Here is a 19007-nt window from a genome sequence, read left to right as displayed (position 1 = left end):
TAGGACCCTGAGTTTTCGCCTAGAACTAGGAAGCCCCTTTGCGCTCCGATGCCTCGCTTCATAAACAAGACCAAGGGAGGCTTCGGAGAACTCGTCGTTCTGATTGGTGGAGGCAGAGGGGAGGGCGGGGCCGCGGAAGGCTCGTCCAATAAAGCTTTCCCAAAGCGGCGGGGAGAGGCGTGGAATGGGATGGAGGAGAAGGCCATTGGGCGAAGCTCGAAGCGGGACGGCCAATGGGGAAAGGCGAGGATTTGGCGCCTGTCTTTGAGCGGGGATGAGAGAGTAGGGCCCGGGGTCTTTCCGCCAGCCGCCATTGCTCCTCTCCCGCCATGTTCCTGACGGACTTCCGCAAAGACTTCTACGAAGTGGTGCTCAGCCAGGTCAGTTTTCTCTCAGGCTGCCTTTCCGACTTGGTTTGCTGTCGTTGGCTGCAGCCACACGGCAGAAATAATCCGGTTTGGCCTCGCTTGAAGTGCCACCGCTCACTGTTACGGGATTCTGGGAAGGGTCGTTTGTTGGGGCGCCAGAGCCAAGGCCTAAGGCTCCTTGGCTTGCCAGATATTTGCAACGACAACCCTCCTGGGTCCAAAACAGCCCTGCAGAGACAATCCAGTTCGAGACCGCTTTCACTGCCTTGGCTCAGGGCTAGGGAATCCTGGGTATTGTAGTTGATTGTGGCCCCAGAGCTCTCTGACGGAGGAGGCTCAATGCGTCTCCCAGAACTACACTTCCTAGCCTTGAGCCAGGGCAGGGAAAGCGGTCTCGAACTGGGTTATTTGGGCAGTGAGTTTTGGAGCATAGGCCCCTTACTGTTGGCCAAGTTGGGGGGGGGGGGGGACTGGTGAGACCTGGCAGCCATCCCTTGGAAATGAGAAACAAAAGCCCTGTCTGTTTGCAGTGGAAGGAATGGCTGGCATGAGGAGCTCTAAACAAAATGAGCTTCAACAAGGAGAAGTCTAAGGTACTGCACTTAGGGCAGAAAAATGAAATGCACAGATATAGGATGATGGGGGACACTTGGCTGAATGAGAGACTTATACGTGTGAAAGGGATCTGGGAGTCCTAGTAGACCACAAGATAAACATAAGTCAACAGTGCAATGCGGCAGCTAACAAGGCCAATGCGATTTTAGGCTGCATCAATAGAAGTATAGTATCTAGCTCAAAGGAAGTCATAGTGCCACTCTATTCTGCTCTGGTCAGGCCCCACCTGGAATATTGTGTCCAGTTCTGGGCACCACAATTCAAAAAGGACATTGAGAAACTGGAGCCATGTGTCCAAAGGAGGGCAACCAAAATGGTGAAGGGTCTGGAAACCATGCCCTATAAGGAACGTCTTAGGGAGCTGGGGATGTTTAGCCTGGAGAAAAGAAGGTTAAGAGGTGATATGATAGCGCTGTTGATATAATTGAAAAGATGATAGAGAAGCTTCCTAAAATACTTTCAAGGAATGTTTCTATTCGTTGAGTAAAATACCCTTCACAGCTTACTTTGTTCTGCTCCAGAAACATGGCTTTCCATGGGATTTTGACCTATAGCTCCCTAACCACTAGCTGTACTTGATGAGAACTGGAGTCCAACAACATCTCAAGGGGCTATAGCTTACCCTCCACTCCATTGCCTTCACCTTGACCTCTTCCTTCTTTAACTATGGTTTGGTTTGGGTGGTTGCTGATCCTCCTTCTGCAGTGTGGTGTTCCCATACGTGCAAACTCAAATGTTTCTTTTTTTGTAGCGTGTGCTGCTCCTTGTTGCTGCAGATGTCGATGCCTTGTGCGCGTGTAAAATACTCCAAGTAAGTCCTGAAAGTGTGCAAAAAGCAAAATATTGGAAAGGTTTTAAAAAGAATTAGTAGAGAGATGAGAAGACAGCCCAGGCTATGAAAGAAATGTGAAGTCGAAGGCTTTCATGGCCGGCATCCATAGTTTTTTGTGGGTTTTGCAGGCTATGTGTCCATGTTCTAGAAGAGTTTATTCCTGACATTTTGCCAGCATCTGTGGTTGGCATCTGCAGAGAATACTGGTATGGTAGAGAGTGGGACATAGTATGTATATGTATGGCCACTATATATATATATATATATATATATATATATATATACCCACTCTCTTCCATGCCAGCATTCTCTGAAGATGCCAGCCACAGCTGCTGGCGAAATGTCAGGAATAAACTCTTCTAGAACATGGACACAGAACCCCCAAAACCCACAAAAAACCATGAAAAAAATGTTTCACAGAGATCTTTGAATATGACAACTTTACAAGGAGGGGCAAATTCAGTCCTTTCATGGCTCAGTTGAAATTTTGATAAGTAACCAGGAAAAGAATGTTTTTATTAAGCTGTGGCCTGTTACAGACTGCCAAAATAAAGCTGCTTCGGGTCTCTTTGGAGATATGCTATTTAAATGATGCATGAGTCCTAAGAGTCCGGAGGATGCGCCAAAGCCACACTCCATTCCTAAGCGCTGGAGTGCAGCTTTTGGTGCAGCTTCCGGATTCTTAGGATGCATGCATCATTTAAATAGCATACCTCCAAAGAGACCCGAAGCAGTTTTATTTTGGCAGTCTGTAACAGGCCTGTGACTCTTTTCCAGTCTTGTATTATTTTGTGACTCTTTGGCTGCATCCGCACAGCAGAGCTTTGATGCCACAACAAACTACCAATCCCACAATTCCTTAGCATTGAGCCATGGCAGTTAATGTGGTGTCAAACTGGAATATTTCTGTCGTGCAGATGCAGCCTAAGTTCATCTTTATGTTGGGGCATGAGGAATATGTTGCTAAACATTGTATCTTATTTATAGCACTCAAGTATTTTAGGTTGCTTGGATTTCTGGGCCTGTCCTTCAGTAAATCCATATTTACTTTTCTATGGCAGGATGTGATAAATATTTACTCAGAAACTACTGTCGAGCAAAAGCCCATATTACTGCTCTGCTATGCCAGGGCTGTTAGTAGTACTTTTTCTTCCTCTGAAATGTAACTTTCATTGTTTTAGGCTCTATTCCACTGTGATCATGTGCAGTACACACTTGTCCCAGTCTCTGGATGGCAAGAACTTGAAACAGCATTTCTTGAACACAAAGATCAGGTAAAAGCCTTCTTTTGAAAAACAGCTATTTAATTTCTAATAAGCTGCAGTATGGAATTATTTCCACAGAATTAAGACCTACTAAATTAAGTGGCACTTAAATCCCAAATTATTCTATATATGATTATTAATTACCATTAAATTAGTTACAAAGCCCAATCCTATCTAGAGTTAGAAACACAATTGAAACAGGTAGTATGGAATAAGGGAAGGTGATATATATAAAGTCAGGCCTTTGATTAATCTAGCTCAGTATTCTCTGCTCTGACTGGCAATGTCTCCCCAGGCCTTAAGACAGCAGTTTGTAAAGTGTGGTTTCTGGTACTTAGTCATGATTTCTTGAAGGAAATATACACTTGTCCCTCCACATTTGCGGCTTTGACTTTTGCAGATTTGATTATTTGTTCTCTCTAGCAATACCTAGGTCCTCCAGCGCAACTCTGTGATCAATATGAACCAAAAGTTGCATTGAAGAACCTAGAGAGAACACTCCACTAGGCATTTGTAGCTCCTCCAACACAATTCTATGGTCAATGTCTGGCAGATGTTGACCAGAGAGTTACACTGGAGGACCTAGAGAGGTGTTTTCTCAGGTAAAAACATAGTATTTTTGTTATTTGCGGTTTTCCCATATTCATGGGGGTCCTTCACCCCTAATGCCTGCAAATGTGGAGGGATGAGTGTATAGAATTAGGGCTTTAGAATAATTCGTAATAAGGCATGAAGAAGTATTAATATTTCGGAAGTGGAATAGCACTTCACAAAAGCCAAGTCTTTTTGGTATATTTATATTGTTACACCTATTTGGTTATAGTTCCAGTATTTCGTCCTGATAAATTGTGGTGCCAACATTGACCTGCTAGATGTCCTTCAGCCCGAGGAAGACGCTATATTCTTCGTTTGTGACACTCACAGACCTATCAACGTAGTTAACGTTTACAACGAGACTCAGGTAAATTCTGTTTTCGACAATGTGAACAACTGATCCATTCACATCTGTTGGCCATACTGCCTGAATAATTCTAGGAGTTGTTCAAAACAGAAGTTTTTCCAGACTTTGACTCTCCTGCTCAACTAGCCTGAGTTAAATTCCATGTTCTCTCCTACAGATTTCAGAAATCTGACACCAGCATTTCTAACCATGTAAGCAAGCTTGTTTCAGGCTTTTACCCATATGATCTTTACTTCCATTGGCATTGGCCGTGCACCAGGAGCTTTTCAGGTTTCTGGTGAAAAGACAGAAAAGGAGGGAAAGCTTCATAAAATGTACCTCTGGAGGTGACTAGAACCCTACCATTCACCAATCCTTTAGCAATACTTTTAAACACAATTATAATGAGCTAGAGAAGTAGCCATCACAAGAGCGGGAATTACATCAAAGTTCAGGTAGTCCAAACAAAGACCATCTAGTCAAGATCAAGACCATCTAGTCAAAATCCACTACTGCAGCACCCCTGATGTGTGACTGTACAGCCTCTGTTTAAAACGTTGTAACAACTACTTTCCGCTTTGCATCCCCTCCATCAATCACTACACCACACTAGCTCTTCTTCGGTAATCTTTTTAAAAAAAATTAAATTGTTTTAAAAATGCTTCACTTAATCAAATGTTTTATTTTGCTAGATCAAACTGCTGGTTAAGCAAGATGATGACCTTGAAATTCCAGCTTACGATGATATCTTCAGGGATGAGGAAGAGGACCAGGATTCTGGGAATGAAAGTGATGGATCAGAGCCTTCAGGAAAGCGAAGGCGATTCGAAGAGGTTAGATCACAACTGAGTTTAAATATAACATAAAGATTAAAGGCTTTTTCCCGTCACGTTAAAAACTACAACCTTTTTGTAATTTAGTATCAACTTTGTTGATTATATGCAGTTCCCCAACTGATTATTTCTTGATTTATTGTTTCAAGTTGCACAGCTTTCAATGAGTTACAATTCGGAAGGAGACTTTCAGGACCTTGAAAAATGCTGCTTTATACCTTTTACAGGGACACCTCAGTTGACAATGTAGATGTGTTCCTGGGCATTACCTCTTTAACAGTAACTTTGGTACAGAAGGCAGAAATAACATAGAAAGAATAGGGTGAGGTTTCTGAACCACAAAAAGAAGAGCCGTTCAATATATCTCGTCATACATTTTCTTCCAAACAAACACATGTGAAATGAACCAACCAAGTCAGGCAAACCTTACATAAGTGAACAAAAACATTTTGAACCTTCTAGAGACCACTTGACAGCTTCTTCCAAAATGCATCCAGGGGCATAGTTTCCATTCACCAGCCTCCACCTTTCTTATGATTTCTGTTTTGGTAACCAAACATACAGATCCATGTGCTTAAAAAACATACTGGGAGAAGCTGGTAAGACAGGTTTATCTGTTCTCCCCCTTTTGCATTTCATGCCTACTCAGTAAGGGATTCTGGAGGGAGCTACTGTTTATCTGGCCTGTTCTAGGCAGGAACACACCACTACAGTAGGAGTATCTAGAGCAAAATCACACTTTCCTTTAAGCCTTATTGCAATGTTTACTACAGACATGTTGCTGCAACCTGACATTGAAAATCTGTTGCTCCAACCCTCCTTCACCATGCTCCCAATGCAGCTGCTGCTAAAACTTTACAGCTAGACAGAGGATGAGGGAAAGGGGAGGAGTGGGCATACATAAATAGATTTCGTAAAAAGGAGCTTTCTTAAACTGAGGTATGCCTATATTTCATTCTTGCTGACTACAGAAGATTATTGCTTGTCATTATGTTCTTTGTATTTAAAATATTTTGAGTACAAATTGGTAATGAAGAACTATATTTAAAGTAGTTTGTGTTCAAAATATTTAAAATTTCCTTCATTGTTTCAATATTATGCTCTACTATGACTTTGCCCCTTCATTTCTGTATAGGAAATTGTAGAAAGAACCATGAAAAGGCGACAGAGAAGGGAATGGGAGGCACGCAGGTATGTTTCCAAATTCTGTTCACTTCCTTGGTTCTTTATCACTGTAAAGCTAAGATTGCAAGCTCTCCAATATACATCTGGTTTGTGCATCATCTGCAAGAACCCAATCCAGTTTGTGTATTTTGAACACACAACTTCTTAACATTTCAGAGGTTGAAATTTACCTCTCCAAGGTGCTTAAGGTATTAATCAACTGATAAGATATTAGCATGGAAAGAACCCAATCATTTTTACCAGAAATATATCATCAGTATATGGAATAGTACTCTTCTGTGATAAATACTTATGAGCATCTTCTGTTTTGACCAAAGAGAAACCATTCTCAACCTGCTTGTACCTCTTCATTTGTATTCCTTGCTCCATTCCTAAAAGTTCTCAATGAGTACAGGATCTCTGCACATGAAGTTTTCTCCCCCTGGAATGCCTGGCCTGGCCATTTCATATGTCTTCTACCATGATAAATATGAAGCCACTGTTTCAACTGAAATAAACAGGGCTGATTTTGCATGTAGGCATTCTCCACATACATTGAAGTGCTTCAGGCTGGACTGGCTTTCTTTTTCATTTGATTTCAGAAACAGTTTAAAGACCTTATAATTCAGTCTTGCATATATAATAGTTGTGGGAAAGGAATGATTTGTTTTCTTTTCTTCAGGCAAGAAATCCTTTTTGACTATGAGCAGTATGAATACCATGGAACTTCAGTAAGTATTTAGTCTTAGTCTCAAATTGTGAAATAACTTTCTTCAAGGGAAAGCATTATTGTATCATGTAAGGAAACCCTTAGAATGCTTCAACTGATACTTAGACTTATTACCATTGGCCCTCCATATCCATTGGTTCTTTATCCACAGATTCAACCATCCACGGCTTGGGAGATGCATATATATGCACAAACATATATATGCACATATGTTCCAAAATGAAAGGCTACAGTGGGGGAGATGGCTTTGCCTCCTTTGGAGTCCATAGATATGGCTTTGCCCCTCTGAAGTAACATTGGCCCTGCTGGAGTGCTAAAATGTTTTCATTGCAAAATAGTTCATTAATGATTTCTTTCTTTTCTCTTGCAGTCTGCCATGATGCTGTTTGACCTGGCATGGCTCATGTCCAAAGATTTGAATGATATGTTGTGGTATGTAGCCTTGTTTGCAATAGCAATGTTGTTGACTTCATCCCTGTTCTAACCCAGATAGAAAATCCATTACTGTACTGCAAGAAAAAAAAAACACCATCAGGGTTTCTTTGTTCTCGCCACCTTGGACTTGTTGCACTAACAGCTACTTAAAGATTTGTAGGATATGACTATGTCAGATATTTGAACATTGTAACAAGCCATGGTTATTTTGATGTTTATGAGCCTTGGGCACACATGCAGCCACTTCTCTCCTCTCCTCTGCCATTGATGTGAGAAGGAGTTCAAAGTTTTTGTTTCCTCTTCTGATTCATTTATTACATACATCTAAAAGAAAATGTTCTTGAGGCACCACCAGTAAATATTAGTCATTCCCATTTGGTAGTTTATGTACTTTACTTACAGAAGGTTCCAGTTTAAAAGTACGTTTTCAGTTAAAAGAATTCCGCTCAACAGAACTGAGACTTGAGAGGACCTAGCTGGTCTAACTTGGGATAAATCAACTTCCTATATAGTTGGAAAGTGGAAGGAAATGTTTCACAGGCATAACTTTGTATAACCAAAATAATATTATTTGAATTATTTCAAATAAGTATTTATTTCATACCCTTTAGATGTTTGTACACTATGCAGTTTGGACAGAGATTATTCACAAATGCCTGCTTCTCCCTCATTTTTTTTTTTAGGTGGGCTATTGTTGGACTAACAGATCAGTGGGTCCAAGACAAAATTACTCAGTAAGTGAGCAACAAATCACCAATTTTAAATTACGTTTTTAATTTCTTACACATCTTGGATGATGGCACAAAATGATAGGACATAGATATTTGAAGTAAGTGAGAACTATTATAGCTGATCCGGCATATTAGTACAGTGCACCCACCTCATACGCGGCTTTCAGCATACGCTGAAAGCTGCGCAGGGAGGAAGGGGCGGTACATCCCATAGGGACTAATGCCGCCACGTGCATTTAAATGGGGCTTGAGCATACACGGAATTTGCTTTACGCGGGGGAGTCCAGAACAGATCCTCCGCGTAAAGGAAGGGCACACTGTATTCACTATTACAGTAAAATCAGAACAGATTTGGGAAGTAACGTGTTCGTTTTCTGTGCAGGGCCACCCCCAGTGCTAAAATGAACTGGGACAACTCTATTCACTGAGAGAGCTATGGGTGACTGATGTAGCTGTAGGTGAATACAGTGGTCCCTCCACATTCGCTGAAGTTAGGAGTGAAGGACCGCTGTGAATGTGGAAAAGCCACAAATAACAAAATACTGTTCTTTTTACCTGAGAGAACACCTCTTTAGGAATCTCCAGGTCCTCCAGTGCAACTCTGTCGTCAACATTTGCCAGACGTTGGTCATAAAATCATGCTGGAGGAACCACAAATCCCTAGAACGGTGTTTTCTCTAGGAACATCTAGGTTCTCCAGAAAACTCTATGGTCAACTTCCAGCAGAATTGCGCTGGAGGACATAGAAATTCTTAGAGAGAACATATTAAACAAAACTGCAAATTATCAAATCTGCAAAAGTCAAAGCCACAAATGTGGAGTGCCAGCTGGTTAATATTTATGGTGTTTGTTGAGACTGAGCATGTTATTAAAGGATAGTAGAGTACATTCCTTCCTTACCCCAAAGGACTTTTTTGGCATTCGTTTTACTAACAAACGAACATGCTAAAGCATGGATGGGGAGGCATGTAGGATATATCTTGATTTTGATTGACTGCTTGATTGAAAATATTTTTGTATTGCCTCCCATCACTCAATGCTACAGGTTTCTGGGAATTATAGTTTTGTGAGACATTTAGCCTTCTCTTTCAGAAAGCTCTGGTGCCACAACAAACTGCAGTTCCCAGAATCCCATAACATTGAGCCGAAACATTTAGTGATGTCAGACTGGATTATTTCTGCAGTGTGGATGCAGCCTATGTCAAACTATTGAGAGTCAGAAGCCATTATTATTATTATTATTATTATTATTTATTTGTATAGTGCCGTAAGTTTTACAAAATCATAAAACAACATAAAACCTGCCAATGGTGTACAATCTTTAGCAATCTTTTGCAACTACTGCAACTTTTTGCCAACCTTTCCTAAATGACATTTGAACGGGTAATAGAGTTCTGAGGAAAAGAAACTGAAGCAAATAATCTTTTTTTCTTTATCAAAAGAATGAAGTACGTAACAGATATTGGAACCCTACAGCGTCATGTATCCCGGCACAACCATCGCAATGGGGATGAAGAGAACTCTCTTTCCATTGACTGTATGAGAATAGCATTTGAATATGAGTATCCTTCTGAATGATTACGGGTAAAACAATTGTCATGACTTGTGAGAATGGTTTGTAGTAGTTAACATTGCATTGTTTTCAGTCACTGGCCCAGTTCAGGCATAATGGGTTCACTCCAAAGAAAACTCCCATTTCTTGGGATCCTTCCCTCTTCCTCTTGCATTCCCAGGTGCAGAGAAGACTGTCATGTTTTCATACATGGTCCTTTTTTATTTATTTACCTGTTTTTCTCACTAAAATGCCAAAGGTGGATAACAATATATGTTCAAACAGTGTTCAAACTTGGTCCAAAATTCACCGAAAATGGTGTGTTGGGGTTAAGACACCATGGAGGAAGGTAGTTTTTCATTCACATTCTAGTGAATTGTAACTAACTGGGGCAGCCCTCATTTTTGAGAATAAGGTTAGAATGATCTGGAGTATTGCAACTGGATCTATAAAACTGGTTCAAATTTTAGTTCAGCCACAGGTTCTCTGAGTGCCCTTGAATTCCCACCTCTCTGCCCCAGTTCCCTATATTTAAAAAAAAAAAGGGGGGGGGGGTCAAATGATAGGATAGCTGTTGTAAGAAAGTGAAAGACTATCAAAGCTATGACTATAAAAGAAATAGCAAATGATTCAGAGTTTCCAGAAGTATAGACATTATATAATCTCTTATACAGGATACTGTTCTGTTACAGTCTTCGATTTATATTATTTTTAAGACTGTGAAAAAGAGAAGAAGGTCATTTTTATCTTGACTATTATAGCTTACTGATCCAACCCATTGTAGTTATTTTTCCTAATTCTGGCCCCAGCTTGTGCCTTGCACTCTACCAGCACTGGTCTCTGTATGAAAGCCTCTGCAATACCTCTTATACTTCTGCTAGCTTCAAGCTTTGGTCTGTGCAAGGCCAGAAGAAACTGCAGGAATTCCTGGCTGATATGGGGTGAGTTAAAGAGAAGAGTGTTCATATGTGTGTGTACCATCAAGTCACATCTCAAAATACAAGAGGATAATTCTGCATCCCAAGGGGTTTGTCATAGGGAAGGTAACAAATAGTGGAGAGGAAAGTGAGAGTGAGCAGGAGGTTATGGATTTAATTCAGTCACACCTACCTTAAAGAGCCATGAATTTATAGTGCATGAAGTTCCCCTGCTTGACAGCAAGTATTCCACTGTGTTACATTCAGATTTGCAGTGGATTGCCTTCCAGTTATGACTTTGTTCATACTTAGTTAGCCTTATCCTTGAATGGCAGATATGCAGCCTTCCAAAGGGGCCATGTTCAAAGCTTTACCAGCTTGATAGAACCTTGCAGAGCTCATACTCTGCTGGCACATCTTCAAGATTGTTACATCCATGCCATGATGAGGCTGCAGGGTAGGACTCTGTTGCACACGTTTAACCTTGTTCAGTGTAGAATGGGTCTGACAACTGTGGCTTTCTAGATATTATTGGAACCAACTCCAATCAGCATTAGCCAACACAGCAAAAGCCACCTTGAATCTCAGATGTTGTCTTCAATATCATTCCTGGGAGAAAAGCAAGATATAAGACATATAAGTTAATTAAATCATGTAAGAGACACAGTTGCCTATTCCTGCCAAAGAGTTTGGTGCTAGGAGTCAGTGGCTTCATGGAAAAGGTGGCTTATTAGGGAGGTTTTGAAATAAATGAATAGGAGGCAGCATATAATAATAATAATAATAATAAAATCTTTATTTATATCCCGCCCTTCCAAAAAGATCAGGGCGGCTTACAAATGCAACAGTGCAACAAATACAGGTTAAAAACACAACAACATCAGTACCAATACAAATTTAAAAATAACAATAAAAGCCCCATTAGCCCATCCTCATGGCCACGGAAGAGGAGGGAGGCCCACAGGATGTTTAGTCGGGGAATGCCTGCTTAAATAGGAAGGTCTTAAGATCCTTCCTAAATTGGGCCAGGGTAGTAGATGAGCGGAGCTCGGTGGGCAGCGTGTTCCAGAGGGCAGGGGCAGCTGTGGAAAAGCCTCTTATTATATAGATGCTCTTATCTGCCATGCTGTGCATAAGAGGCAACACTAGAAAAAGGGAGCATCACTTTTGGAAGCAGGTAAAGCAAAGAGAGCCATGACAGTCCAAAATTGAAATTACTAAATCCATAGTTGGGTAGCACTTTCAGTACAACCAGCCAAAATGTTACAAAATGGAAAAGGGGCAGGAGATGTTCGTCTGGCTTAGAGTAGTGGAGCTGGAACAGTGAACAACAACTCTGGTGATATAATGGGATATAAGGGTTAGAAACAAGAGCTGGTGTGGTATAGTGGTTTGAGCATTGGACTATGGGAGATGAGGATTCGAATCCCCATTTGGCCATGGAAACCCATTGGGTGACCTTGGGTTAGTCACATTCTCAGCCTCAAAGGGAAGCAAAGGTTATCTCCCTTCTGAACATATCTTGCCAAGAAAATCCCATGATAGTTGTCTTAGGGTCACTGTAGGCTGGATACGATGTGAAGGCTTGTGGGGGGGGTAAGCATTTGCTTTCAGTGCTTGGTTCTCCACCAATGCCTTGCAGGCAGCTGGTCCCAGGTTTTAGCTTGGGAAAATCCTTTCTAAAATTCTGGTGAGCCCCCCCCCCCCAAGTCTAGCTAGTCAGCAGTGATCTGAATCAGAATAACACTTGTGTCCAATAGCTGCACTAGTAGAGGGTAACTGTCTGGTAGTCTGCGGGATGATTGCTTATCTCTTCCAAAATGTCATCAAATGTGCTGGAGAATCCTAGATGCAGTTTCACTCCCCATGGATTAGCCACAGAGATGCGCCCAGGAGCCATCAGACCGATAAAGGTATTAAAAGGGATGCAGCATACCTCCTTCCACAATGTCTTTAAATGTATTTAAGCTGGTATAATTGGGGGCAACACCACCATAAGCCTTTTAGAGGATTCCTGCCTATGGCATTTTTCCTTCCTTTGATGAGTATTGCCCTTAAAAATTAGCAGTAGTTATTGAGTGATGAACATAAAGAGACTGTCAGTGATGTGGGTTTGGGTGACAGGCAGACGGGTAAAAAAAAAAATTCTTGCCAATATTCCACATGCACATTATTCCCCTTGATTGTATTTTTCATTTTTAGGTTACCTTTGAAGCAAGTAAAACAGAAGTTCAATTCTATGGACATTTCCTTGAAAGAGAACCTACGGGAGATGATAGAAGAATCTGCAAATAAATTTGGGTTAATCACCTTTCTTATCTATTTGCATGTCTGATGTTCTTAGAAGATGCTGAAGTGAAGCAGAAACCCATCCTCAGTAATCTAAATGTATGATTCTTAGCCTTTAGCCCTCCAGACGTTTTGGATCTCAGTTCTCAGACTCTAGCTATTGGCATTTCTAGCTGGGGCTTCTGACGGGCCAAAGATTGAGAACAACTACTGAACAGGTCTAAGTATTTACATATAGCCATTGGACATTTAACAGGTCTCTTGTACCATATGACTTTGCTGCTCATTACTTTAAATAAATTTTATTGGTCCCATTATGCTCATTGAGGCATATCTGCAATACATTGAGAATAACACAGACCTTATTAGGCTGAGTTGGTGATTGTTGAAGCAATAGATGTAGATCATGTTGAGTGCTTTAGAAAAGCACTACATAAAGATATTATACATGTTGTAACACACTTAGAGGAAACCTTTGGTTCAGAAGTCTTGATATCTCAGTGGAAAAGGCAAATGTTTCCAGTTGCAGCTACCTGAACTGCTTTAGATTTTGAGAGGGGAAGGGAGGCAATGCAGAAAAAAGAGTGGAATGGCAAGCTTTCCAAAATAACAATGGGAAGAAGAAAATGGTACAAGGAGACAATTTGGGAGAGATGCTCATGTTCTGCATATCACCAGGAGCTGCTTTGGTCAGGAAGGTTAAAGTTGTAAATGTTAACTTTATATGTGAACAAAGGTATAGAAAACAGGTAAAACTAATAGAAGGAAAGCAGTGAAATGTGCTAAATGAGAATGATAGCTAGATTTTTTGTTTGTAGCTGGATCACCCAAAATAAGAGTTGTCTTTTGAACATAAATCTACCTACATGGGATGCAGTTGTATTAACTCATTTACTTCTGAGTGTACATGTACAGGACTGCAGATGTTACGAATTCTCAGTTACTTTAGCTAACATCCTGGTATATAGCACAAGAGAAAACAAAAATTCTTTAAGTTACTACTTCTGGCTTAATTTTGTTTTACAGCATGAAAGATTTAAGAGTACAAACCTTCAGCATCCATTTTGGTTTTAAACATAAGTTTTTAGCCAGCGATGTCGTATATGCAGTTGCTGCTTTAATGGAGAATGTGGAGAAGGATGAAAGTGCAACTGATAACTTTATCAAGGCTTTGGATAGTCTTTCCAGGTAATGTACATGTGTTTTCCCCACATTCATTTGATTGCTGTTGGAGTACTCATTTTTCGTACGTGTGTCTTTTATTTTACAACGTAAATATTGATCATCAAATATTGGTAACATGTAGGAAGTCTTTGGGATAAGATGAATTATTTTCTTCTCCATTAAAATAGGTTCCTTATTTTCCCCTTGCTTCAGGAGTAACCTGGACAAGTTGCATCAAGGGCTGGAGCTCGCGAAAAAGCAACTCTGTGCCATTCAGCAGACTGTAGCCAGCTGCATCTGTACAAATCTTGTAATCAATCAGGGACCTTTTCTTTACTGCTACCTCATGGAGGTAAATTTTATTTGAACTTATTTCTTAGTTCTGTATTATACTTTAACACTCTTCATTTGCCATGACAGACCATGCCAGTAATTTAAAGTCTGAACCGTTTAGCTGTACACCCACTTTAACTGCCATGGCTCAGTGCTATGGAATTCTGGGAATTGTAGCTTTGTGAGACATTTAGCCTTCTCTGTCAGAGACTCTGATGCCACAACAAACTACAAATCCCATGATTCCATGGCTGTTAAAGTGGTGTCATATTGGATTATTTCTGAATGCGGGTGCAGCCTTAGATCGGATAGTAGGGATGGTTAAAAAGAAATGTAGAGAGACTGGAAATTTGAGAAGCTTCTTTACAATTCTTTTAAACCAACCTTGCTATCTTTTAGCTCTCGGGTACATTGTCTTTGGAACCCAGAAATCTTGTCCTATTTGGATTTTTTTTTAATTCTAAGATTTGACTCAACTTGCACATAGAACTGCTAGTCATTGTAAATATTAGGCTGGAATCTTTGGGGGGTTGATGCTCGCTTAACTGGCCAGTTACACAAGCAGTCGGGCTTTTTACTGGCTTACATAAGAAGATCTCTAAGGCCTCCTTTTCTGGGACTGAGAGTGTGCCACTTGCCCAGTGGGTTTCCATGGCCAAGTGGGGAATCGAACCCTGATTTCCAGAGTCATAGTCCAATGCTGAAACCGCTACACCACACTGACTCCCCCTTTTCAACTTAGAAATAAGTAATGGTATCTTTGTTTCAAGGGCACCCCGGACGTGAAATTGTTCTCTAGGCCAGTGTCCTTACGTCTCCTTAGTAAATACTTACTGAGGTCCTTTATTTGTTCTGTAAGTATGTTTACCATTTCTACATTTATGTATGCTTAATTCAAATAGGTATGATCACCAAGAAGGGTTTTCATTTGTTAAATAGCACCATCTTATCATCTTAATATGTGACTTTGCTGTGAGCTTCATAATGAAGTGAGACATATGGTGGTACTAGTACCAAAGAAGATGTTATGCTGAATATGTCTTTGCTTTTTTAAATGCAAATTGCTTCAGCTTGGTCCTTGTGGGTTTTGTCTGAATGAAAATAGCACTTCCATAGAAGATTTCCTCTGGAACAGAATAGGGAAGGTAAAGCTTCATTGTAAAGGTGACAGCAGGCACAGAGGGGATATCCCTCCCTATTGATATGATCTTAGAAATTTCCAGTTCCCCAATCTGATTTATATTTTAAAAAAACAACAACAGCATGTTCACAACTATCTAAGAAAAACATTTAGTCCTGGAAGAGTAATAATACAAGCCAGTTTTATTTCCATGCATCATGTGTTTTATCACAGCTCTTTCTTTCAGAAGGGGAAGAATCATTATAAATATACAAAAAGGAATAGGTTTCCACATCATTCCTTGAGAATATAAAGCGAGATGGATAAAATGCAGCCATATCTAGCTATCTTTTTGGTTTTTTAATGCCAAGGAGCTCATATTTAAATGGCAATTCACACACACATCCTAGATTTGGGGGTGCAAAAAGTATTCTCCAGACCTCACAGAGGTTGCTATAACATAAAGCAATCTTGCAAGTCACCCCTTGCTTCAATATTCAGGTCTTTTGTTGTGTATTTCATCCGCCAGGGTGAAAATTGTGTTTTTATTTTTGAGAATCTTACAGATTTTATTTTAAGAAAGTTAATCTATTATCATTGCTTTAAGTCATTCTGAGTTTGGTCAGGTTTTTCTAATTGGGGGAAATGAAGTCTGGAACTTACTGTAATAGTGCCATAAAGTACATTAACTTCTTGAACATGTTGATGCATTTAATTCCTGGAAAGAAAGTTGTTGTCTGGAGACTCCTGCCTAGAAAGTAAACAAAAGGTCTGAAGAAGGCTTGATCCTTAATCCTTTTTTAGATACCTTTAATCCCCAAATTCGCTCTTCCTGAGTACTTCAAACAACAGGGCTAAAATGTTATGGTTCTGTCTTTGAGCTTTGTATAATCAAGATGTTTTCTGGCCTCCAGACAAAAAACAAGCGCTGCAAACTTCTGCCAATGGTTATGGCAGCACCCATGGATCTGGAGCAAGGGACGGTGATCATGGTGGGGATTCCACCTCACACTGAAAGCTCCGACAAAAAGAAGTAAGGTTTCTGTTTTGGTTTTTGTCAATCCCTTTAGATAAGATGCTGGGTAAACTGAACGCTCTTGTCTAGTATGAGCAATGCTTGTTTAAAGAATATGTGTGCGGGCGTGCCTGTGTGAGACAGTACTCAGAAGGCTGCAGTTGGAATGAAATAAGCAAAGGCTATATACTTACTGTATATACTCATGCATAAGTCTAGAAATTTAGGTTTAAAAATTGGCCCAAAAAACCTGAGTCGACCTATCCATGCGTCAATGTAAGTACTGTATTTTAACTCATATTACATAGAAATATATGGTGAAAGGCAAGAGTTTAGTCTGAGCTCGAAGCACCGACCCCCCTCTACTCTCTCATCCATTCGCCTTTAGTATGACTACAAATAGTGATGCCTGCTGGAATTTTGTAAGTTCTTTGTCATTGTTTTCCTTTGCTTCATCCTTTACATCCTTCATTATATGCCCCTATGTTTTACCCTCAACATATCCATGGGTCATATCAAAATCTATAATTTTGTCCCCAAAACCTGCCCTCGACTTATATATGAGGTCAACTTATAGTTGAGTATATACGGTATTTTGCACTCATGTTGAGTACTAGTCTGGTATAGTAGCTGGAGTGGACTTGAACCAAAGAGACCCAAGTCCCAGTCCTTGCTTTGCTGTAAAATTCTCTGGCTGGCCTTGGACCAGTCACTCTTTTAGCCTAACCTACCTGGAAAGATTGTTGTGAAGATGAAACTGCTCTTGGGGTTTGGGAGTGAGGCAGGGCTGCATTTTGCCCGGCTCTTCTCTCTAGGGAAAAACTAAAAAGGCTTCTGTGTATACATTCCCTCTAGCTTTTTTGGAAGAGCATTTGAAAAAGCTGCAGAGAACACTAATTCTCGGACTTTACACAACCATTTCGAAATGTCTAGTAAGTAAAATTAGTGCACTTTTCCGTATATTTTGTATGTATTTCAGCAACTTTGAAATTGTTCCATGTATCTTATATGTTTGGTTTTTTTTTAAAAGAGAGGAATATATTAGAAACTGCTGGATGCAAATTTCAATATTTTTCTGTGTGTGCAAATATTTGAAAAGGAGCTCCTGCACCTGTCTGGTATCACTGACATTTGCAAGACAGATCAGGGGCTAAGGGTCCAGCATGATGCACTGAAGTTCAGATGCAACAAGACATGCTCTTTCAACATGAATTGTGCACAAAAAAGACTCTTGTTACAAAAGTAACCCCAAACTGTGCATTTGACAACTATGCCTTTGGATTCTTCCAATCTGGCCAGTAGAGGAATATAACACTTGATAACAAGACCATGTCATTACTTTGCAAGTAAGAAACAGTAATTAAACTAGATGCCACCATTATATATGGTGTGGTATTCCTTCAGCTGAAGTGCTTTTCAGTTGGGACATTTACTCTAGCTGGATGATAGGACAGGAATGATCTGTCTGCAGGGGTAAACAAGTTTGTATAGACAGCTTTTAATTTCTAAATCTGACTTAAAAATGCAGAGTACTGCCAGACAACTGATTGATGAAACGGTCTAGAACATGGCCACATAGCTCGAAAAACCCACAAAAATCTATTGATGAAACTGTCTCTTTATGACCTGGTGTACAGATGTGGCAAGCATGCCAGTTGTACTGTGGTAAGATGTTATCCCTCCAACGTTGACTCTAACAGTTATTTCTTTTATCGCTTTAGTAATTGAATTGAAAATGGAAGACAGGAGCAAATTCCTGGATGCACTTATCTCTCTTTTGTCCTGATGGTAATCTGGTGCTGAAGATATGGATTTTTAAATTTTTATTTTATTTTATTTTTTTATTTTCAACATTTTAGAACCAGTTAGAATTTATTGCGCATTGTGTACTTGGTTTTCTTATATTTAAAAAGTTTTTCTCTCCTCCTTGTAGGGTTGTGATACCTTTTAATCTGTGAATTTTACCTTGTGTATATGAAAAGTGTAAATGTCAGCGGTTGTTTTATGTCTGCCCTACTTTTATATAGATTTTGTATAGACCTGTTTTATAATTATGGGAGTTGTAGCCAATCCAAGTTTTGTAACGGAAAATTTTAATCAAATAAATTTTTTATTCCATGTCCACTACCAGGATAGCCCTGTCCAGGTAGCACCAATTAAATGAACCAGAGTCATTTTATGCGACTAGGATCTCATGTCCTATGGAATACATAGCTTCACAAATGAGGGCAGGCGGCCATTCTGTATCACTTTATTCCAGCAGTTTCATGCGTAACCTGAAACCCTGATGTAATCTAGTTGAGTGGGGTGGGCAATACACCTGTACAGTTCACATCTGCCCATATAGTGGTTGCAGGATGACCCCCCAACCCTGCTGCTAGGAAAAACAATCCATCAAAACACAGAAAAAACTGCAAGCCTCCAGGCCTGACCATTTTGTAACTGCAAGGCCTTACTTCAAAAAAGTGCCTTTGTGGAGACGAAGGGTTAAAGCCAGAGTCTGGTCACTTCCAGTTTTGGGAGGAGGCACTTTTGCCAGGAGTGGGGTCCACAGTAGGTTCAGGGGCCATGAAAATGGCCCCTGACCTGTTGCTTGCCCTTGTAGAACAGTTGGTCCTCCACATTTGTAGCTTTCACGTTTATGGATTTGATTATTTGGGGTTTGATTAATATGTTCTCTCTAGGAATCTCTGGGTCCTCCAGC

At 40.3% G+C, this 19007-nt stretch overlaps 1 protein-coding gene across 1 annotated transcript; it reads left to right on the top strand.

Moving 5' to 3' along the window:
- Positions 1-164: 164 nt before the first annotated feature.
- Positions 165-18205, top strand: CDC45 (cell division cycle 45). The gene is made up of 18 exons (XM_089489812.1): positions 165-380; positions 1735-1794; positions 2997-3089; positions 3904-4041; positions 4713-4853; positions 5989-6044; positions 6700-6748; positions 7118-7179; positions 7866-7916; positions 9356-9475; positions 10275-10406; positions 12585-12683; positions 13698-13859; positions 14049-14187; positions 14939-15022; positions 16203-16321; positions 17159-17235; positions 18025-18205. The coding sequence occupies exons 1-18, from the start codon at positions 330-332 to the stop codon at positions 18087-18089; spliced, it is 1698 nt and encodes a 565-aa protein (XP_089345938.1). The 5' UTR covers positions 165-329; the 3' UTR covers positions 18090-18205.
- The last annotated feature ends 802 nt before the right edge of the window (positions 18206-19007 follow it).

Source organism: Sceloporus occidentalis, unplaced genomic scaffold (genome assembly GCF_023333645.1).
Source record: "Sceloporus occidentalis isolate IW3139 unplaced genomic scaffold, rSceOcc1.0.p SCAF_41, whole genome shotgun sequence".
NCBI classification, from domain to species: domain Eukaryota; kingdom Metazoa; phylum Chordata; class Lepidosauria; order Squamata; family Phrynosomatidae; genus Sceloporus; species Sceloporus occidentalis.
Note: the sequence above shows the minus strand (reverse complement) of the source record. Positions and strands in the feature narration are given on the sequence as shown.